This window comes from Mus caroli, chromosome 9, assembly GCF_900094665.2.
Source record: "Mus caroli chromosome 9, CAROLI_EIJ_v1.1, whole genome shotgun sequence".
Classification (NCBI taxonomy): domain Eukaryota; kingdom Metazoa; phylum Chordata; class Mammalia; order Rodentia; family Muridae; genus Mus; species Mus caroli.
This window is the reverse complement of record NC_034578.1, coordinates 84,844,542-84,851,598: the sequence shown is the minus strand read 5'-3', so window position 1 is coordinate 84,851,598 and position 7,057 is coordinate 84,844,542. Positions and strand designations below refer to the sequence as shown.

Sequence of the window (7,057 nt, the reverse complement as noted above, 5' to 3'; positions counted from 1 at the left end):
TTCTTTCTTTCTTTCTTTCTTTCTTTCTCTTCCTTTTTTTGTATAACTGACACTAAGTGCATTTGTTTTATACCTGATTCCTTTTGGAATATGAGACTATAAAAACGAATTTACTTTAACATTTGTCATAGAGGTGAATTATTTTTTTCATTAACCTTTATCTGAAAAATGTAATGGGAAGATCATAGTTTTATAATTTAGTATTGTATTATTTTAGTGATTTAGCACTTTAAGTCAGTGGTTCTCAACCTGTGGACCACGACCCCTTTGACAAGCCTCTATATCCAATAATATTTACATTACAGTTCATAAGGGTAGCATAGTTACAGTTATGAAGTACAAATGGAAATAATTTAAGATGGGGGGGGTCAGCACAACATAAGAAACTGTATTAAAGGGTTGCAGCATTAGGAAGGTTGAGAACCACTGCTCTAAATAGATGTACAGTTTTTAAAAATTGACAGATTCATGCATATGTACATTTTGACAAAATTCTGTGGTAATGAAAACTATATACCACTAGGGGGCTATCATCTTTCAAAAATTTTCGTTCAGTTAAGCTTTTGAAGTTAGCATTAGCTAAATTTCAAATGTTTGTCAGTAAACTTTGTCTCATGTATTGGTACAGAGAATTGAAATGTTCTGACAGTTTTGACTCCTGGATGTTGAGACTTAATCAGTGTCTGAAAACTCCAAACTTTGTTGATCTTCCTCCAACTTTCCATTCAAAGCTAGGAGCTTTTTCTCTGCATTGCCTATAGTAGTCGATGCTGGTAATCTGCTATGTACCTGATGCGTATTTGTTTAATATTTAGAAGCACACAAAAAAGAGGAGAATCGTTTGGAATCAGCAGAATAGGAAGCAAAATTAAAGGCGTATTCAAGAGTACGACAATGGAGGGAGCTGTGCTGCCTAATTATGGGGTGGCTGAAGGCGAAGATGACTTTGTAAGTGAAAAAATTAAGTGTAACCTATGTACAGTTTTCTGGTTAAAATGCATTAAGTGTGGGGTCTGCTANCTTATATTCTCTATCTTTTATTTTCTCCCTTCAGACTTCCTTTATATGTAAATGTTCATTCTTATGATTAGTTTTGTAGTTTCATTGTACTAACCCCATTAAATACCTTTCCTTAGACCCACCTTGATGCACCCTAAGGAAAATCAGCCCAGGCATTTCTAGTAGTCAGACAACTTACTGTGTGTGTGTATGTTTGTATGGATNTAGGTGCATGTGTGTGTGTGTATGTGTATGTGTGTGTATGTATGTGTATGTATGTTTGTATGGATGTAGGTGCATGTGTCTCTGTGTGTATGGATGTAGGTGCTTATGTGTACACATGTGTAGAAGCTGGAGGACTAAGGAAACTGCCATTCATCAGGCATGGTGCACCATTTTGCTTTGTTTTGTGTGTGTATATGGGATATATGTTTCCACATGTCAAAGGACAACTTGGTAGGAGTCAGTTCTCTCCTGCTACCATGAAGGTCCTGGTCATCACCTGGCTTAGCAGCAAGCACCTTTACTAAGCCATCTTGCTGGNCTTATTTGTTTGTTTGTTTGTTTGTTACGTATTTGAGACAAAGTCTCTCACTGGCCTGGAGCTCATCAAGTAGATTAGGCTGATATGCCACGGAGACCCAAGGATCTGCGAATGTCTCCCTCCCTAGTGTGGGGACTATCAGCCTGCAGTACTGTGCACAACTTTTTTTTTTTTTTTAAAATAGGATTTGTCAGCTTGACATAGTAGTCCATACCTTTTATCCCAGTTTTTGGAAGGCAGAGGAAGGGAAATCTCTCTGTAAGTTTGAGACTATCCTGGGTGTATATAGTGAGTTCCAGGACAAACAGAGCTACATAGTGAAGCCCTGTCTCAAAACAAACAGAAAAGTCAATCAGGGTCTGTCTTACTATGTAGCCCTGGCTGGCCTGGTACTCACTATGTAGAGCCAGGCTGGCTTTGCCTGGCTTCCAAGCATCGGCGACCACACCTGGTTCACAGGTCTTTTAAACAGGTTCTGCTGATTCAACTCAGGTCCTTTTTGCAAGGCAGGTAGGTACTTCCTTGAAAGAGGTATCTTGCTAGCCCTTTACTGTCTTTTCCCTGGGCGTTTGTTTCGGTCCTGATGTTATCTCTTTCCAGCCTTATGCTTCAGGGATGTTTGTAGAGTTATGAGAAGGCTTAATTTCCCGTAGCGTAGACTGTGGAACTTTAGGCGCTCAGGACTCATCCTAGACNTGTTTGACAGGACGCNTCGGTTACATGCATTTGTATTTCTCTCCTCGTGCTTTTGTGCCTTTCTGTGTCTTTGCACACACAGTTCTGCTTCATGGTCCTTTTCTTCTGTTCTCTACACAGAAAACTTCACAATTAATTACCTTTTAAAATTCACCTGGTGTTCATAAACCTTTACTTGAGCTACTAATAGAACTGAGCATTTTCTTTTTTTGTGCCCTTAATAATATGATTGTTATTATTTTTTGAATATATTATTTAATTAACACATGACAATTTTACATATTTATAGTATAGAGTATAAGCAATATATATGTATAAAGGATCNANGTGTGTAGAGGCCAGAGCACTAAGTAAGGCGCCACTTATCAGCCATGATGCACCTCTATGATCAGGCTAATTGGTATGTCTGGTTCTGGTTGGTTTTGTGTGTGTGTGTGTTTTCGAGACAGGGTTTCTCTGTATAGCCCTGGCTGTCCTGGAACTNACTCTGTAGACTAGGTTGGCCTTGAAGTCAGAAATCCGCCTGCCTCTGCCTCCCGAGTGCTGGAAATAAAGGTGTGCACTACCANGCCCAGCTTAAAAGTAACTCTTATTCACCTGATTTAATTTCATTGTCATCTCTGAGTCTTACTGCCTCCATCTGCTAACCTAGGCCTAGTCCTGGAAACTTCCAACCTCTGGACAATCTAATCTAGGCCCTGAATGTTTTCAGCCTCTGAGACTTACTGCTGAATAAACTCACCCTTTCTAGTTCTTTCTGAACTCTGGTTGGCTGGTCAACTCATCTGTTCTGATTCAAAACTCCTCTCCAAGCTGACTGATTCAAATTGGTTTCTCTCAGCTTCTGACTCAATTGCTCTGCTTGGCCTCATATTAACTTTGGCAATCTGTTCTAATCTTCTGGCTCCTTTTCATGTTCTGTCTTCATCTGTGTGTCTAGCTTGTGTTGTCTGCTACCTGGCTCTTTAAAACTGTCACAGTAAAACTTCCCCCTTCTCTGCACGGCTCCCTTAAGTAGCTTCCCTTTCCTCTCTGTTCTTGTGGGCATAGCCTATCTGTCAAATCTTTCTCTGATTACTTTGCCTGCCACTCAATTAGACATCACTTTCAAACATGGGTGCTTCCTCCTACAAACTAACTTTCCTTTCATTGTTTGGGGTTAAAGGTGCATACTAAAGGCGTGTCTATATACCATCCAGAGAAGCCATGTTGCTACTCTGCTAATAGCCTAGGTATGATGGTATCCACCTGTAATCTCGGCAAAATTTGCACACACAGTCCTAAAGCAGGAGGATGTTTAGTTCAAAGCCAGCCTAGGCCATGTAGCCTAGATACCCTGTCTCAAAAACACATAAACAGATAAGATGGATATATTTTTATATTTATATATGGATAAGATATATATATTAGTAATTGTCCCCTTTAACATGGCTAATAAATGTCTAGGTACACAGAGACTCAGAAAGATGTAAAAGAACTATGCTTATAGATAATTCTTTTTAGAGGGAATTATTTTGTTTTTAGATATTAAATGAAATTATAGATGTTAGTGATTTTAGAAGCAAAGAAATAAGAAATCTAAATTCACCTGCCATGGTGGCACATACCTTTAATACCAGCACTTAGGAGGCAGAGGCTAGTACATCTATGTGAGCTCAAGATCATCCTGGTTACATGCAGTTCCACGACAGCCAGGGTTGCTCCACCTACAGAAAACCCATTTTAAAGCAAACAAAAACCTAATTCTGTAGAAGTAGATCTTTTTTCACATTGTACCTTCTTTAATGTTATATATGTGACTACAATTTTCTGTTTAAAAAATTAGTTGATGTAAATATTTCATATGTTTTCAGGAATGGGGTTACTTTTCAAAATTGTTTCATGGCTCATTGTAGAAATGCATTGCCAAACTTGAGAAAGGCTCTGCTGACAGATCGCAGGCCACGGGTGCCACGGGTGCAATTCATCTGTGTCACTACATCAAGGGCGTGGTGTCATCTGTGAACTTTTACACTCTGACATGAAAGATGACTATATTCATTTTTATTTATTATCATGTTTGAACGTTTTATATTTGCATCTTCTAAATACTTCTCACCATCTCTGAAGTGCCTGTTCTCTATTTTCTTTTATACTTTGACCCATAAATGATATGAAACATGGAGTTGATGCCAGGAGCTTGTTCAGTTTAGCATTGTTTAAATTCATTAGCTAGTTCATTAATTTTACATCCAAGCCATAGTTTCCCCTCCCTCTTCTCCTAGTTCCTCCCCTCCACTCCCTGTCCTCTTCCCAGGTTGAACATTTTATCTTTACCTTTTCATTAGAAAATTTTGTATGACCTAGTTTCCTAAGTTAAAAAGAAATGAAACTAGTCCATGCGGTGGTTTCGGATGTATGAGAAACATAGGTTCACCTTGATGANNTTTTCCAGATTGAAGAAGGGATTGTGGTCATGGAGGATGACTCTCCAGTAGAAGCTGTGAGCACACCTAACACTCCTCGGAACCTCGCTGCCTGGAAAATTAGTATTCCGTATGTGGACTTTTTTGACGACCCCTCCTCTGAAAGGAAGGAGAAGAAGGAGAGGATTCCTGTGTTTTGTATTGATGTTGAGAGAAACGACAGACGAGCAGGTAAGAGTTCTGAGCCTTTCTTTATTATTATTATTAAATTTATTTATTCACTTTACAGCCCAGTGTCAGCCCTTCCTCTCCTCCCATCACCTCCTCTTGTAAAGTCCTCTCCCCATTCCCCTTAGAAGGGGAACTCCCCTCTGGGTGTCAACCCTCCACACCCCCAGCTCCCCACCCATCCCACCTCCCACCCCACGTACTCCCCGACCCCTGACATCTAGTTCTGAGCCTTTTGCCTATGGGTCTGTCTTTACTGAGTGCAAACTTGTTGCCTGTAACTATTGAATGTGATTGCACCTAAGCGTCCAGAACAAAACCGGAATGAAAGCTCGGTGTTTCCTAGGTTACCTGCTAACAGTTAGCTAATTTGTTCAACCAACACTGAATGGGTTTCTGATAGACACCTTACAGCCCAACAGCCCAACAAGGAATCTTATATGAACTTCTTTTACGGTTTTGTGTTTCTAAGATTTATTTATTTTCATCTTGTGTGTGAGAGTTTTGCCTGTATGTTTATATGTATGTGCCTGGCCTGTAACTGGGACCTATAACTGGAGTGACACGAGGTTGTAAACCACACCGTGAGTGCTGGGAACCAAACCTGGGTCCTCTGGAAGAGCAGCCAGTGCTCGCAGCCACTGCACTCTTTCTCTGGTCCCTCTTCTTTCTGTTTTGTTGCTGTCGTCATTAATTATTGTACTTAGTTATTATTAGTGCATTGACCACTACACTGACTATTCCANCAGCTTATTTGCCACGTTGGTGTGCATGCACGTGATTGGATGGCACNTANGTAGAGGTCACTTGTGGATGTTGGTTTTCCCTACAGTGTGGTTCCCAGCTCTCAAGTGTAGGTCATCTGCTGTTCTGAGCCATCTCTCCAGCCCTTGTATTACACCAATTTAAACAGCAATCCCTTTCCCCATTCTTTTCTTTGAATTTTAACCATTTTTTAAATTAACTTCTCCTATACATTATATTTTAATCGTTTACCTCTCCCACATCACCCCACCTTCCTGCCCCACCCCCACTTTGTCAGTGGCTGAGTAGAGTTGGATGAAGCACGAGCAGACCCAACTCTCCCGAATGTCTTCCTCTTTGCTGTCTGTCCTTTGGCTGTCTCAGGTGTGGTTGTAATGGAGAAGTGAGCAGCGCCAGCCGCACAGTAACCAGTGCCGCTTGGCTCGGTNGAGCTGGTACGGCATCCAGTGTAAAAGGNAACACAGAGTCTTGCACATTTTGGGATTGACGGATAGAAACTTAAAGCAAAGCTCAGGGAAGGGAAGCGTCTGGAGGTGAGAAAGGGAATGGCAGTGGTTTTTAGACTCCGTTAACTGAGTAGCAGAGAAACTAGTTGTAGATCAGGAACACAGAGCACGGCGTCAGGAGCAGATGACTCCGAGTAACTGGCTGAGGTGTGTCCTGTCATAACTGTGCTGCAGCAGCAGGCTCTTACTCGGTCCAGGTCAGAGGCAGTGTTTATTTTGTGGTAGGTGCTGTCAGTCTTACTGAATAAGCACACAGCAAAGTCATTGTCCTTACTATAGTCTGATTTGTGCTNGGGGCCTCATTTGGATTGGCCATATACTTTTGTTACTGACTTTTTGGACAAACTTTTTTTTTTTTTTTTGAGACAGGGTCTCTCTGTATAGCCCTGGCTGTCCTAGAACTCACTTTGTAGACCAGGCTAGCCTCGAATTCAGAAATCCGTCTGCCTCTGCCTCCCGAGTGCTAGAATTAAAGGTGTGCGCCACCACACCCGGCTGGACAAACATTTTTAATTTCTATGCAGTAGTAAAAATGTAAACATAGTCTAACAGTAACTGTTGTCATGAGCGTTACAGAGCCCTGCTATCCATATAATGTGCCCTTAGGAAGCCACGGCCTCTGAAGGGGAAAAGTGTATATTCCTTTCATCATTTGCTGCACTGATTATTTTTGGGCAGGGAGACTGAGCTTCATACCTTATGGGCTGCCGAAATGACTCAGGGTAAAAGAAGGTGCTTGCTGCCAAGCCTGGCAACCCGACTTGGAGCTCTGGAATCCACCTGTGAGAAGAGAACATTGACTCCCACAGGCTGTCTTCTGCTTGGGAGGCAGATGCAGAAGTAGGCAGAGTTCAGCTTGATCTACCTTGAAGCAAGTTCTAGAACAACCAGGACTACACAGAGAAACCCTATTC

General features: G+C 41.4%; 1 protein-coding gene across 1 annotated transcript in view; it reads left to right on the top strand.

Moving 5' to 3' along the window:
* The window catches only part of Snx14 (sorting nexin 14), a 73,024-nt gene that overhangs the window by 39,858 nt on the left and 26,109 nt on the right, over positions 1–7,057 (top strand). The window contains exons 14-15 of the mRNA XM_029481970.1: positions 816–948; positions 4,674–4,875. Of these exons, the coding sequence (XP_029337830.1) occupies positions 816–948; positions 4,674–4,875 (335 nt within the window). The remainder of the gene's footprint in view (positions 1–815; positions 949–4,673; positions 4,876–7,057) is intronic.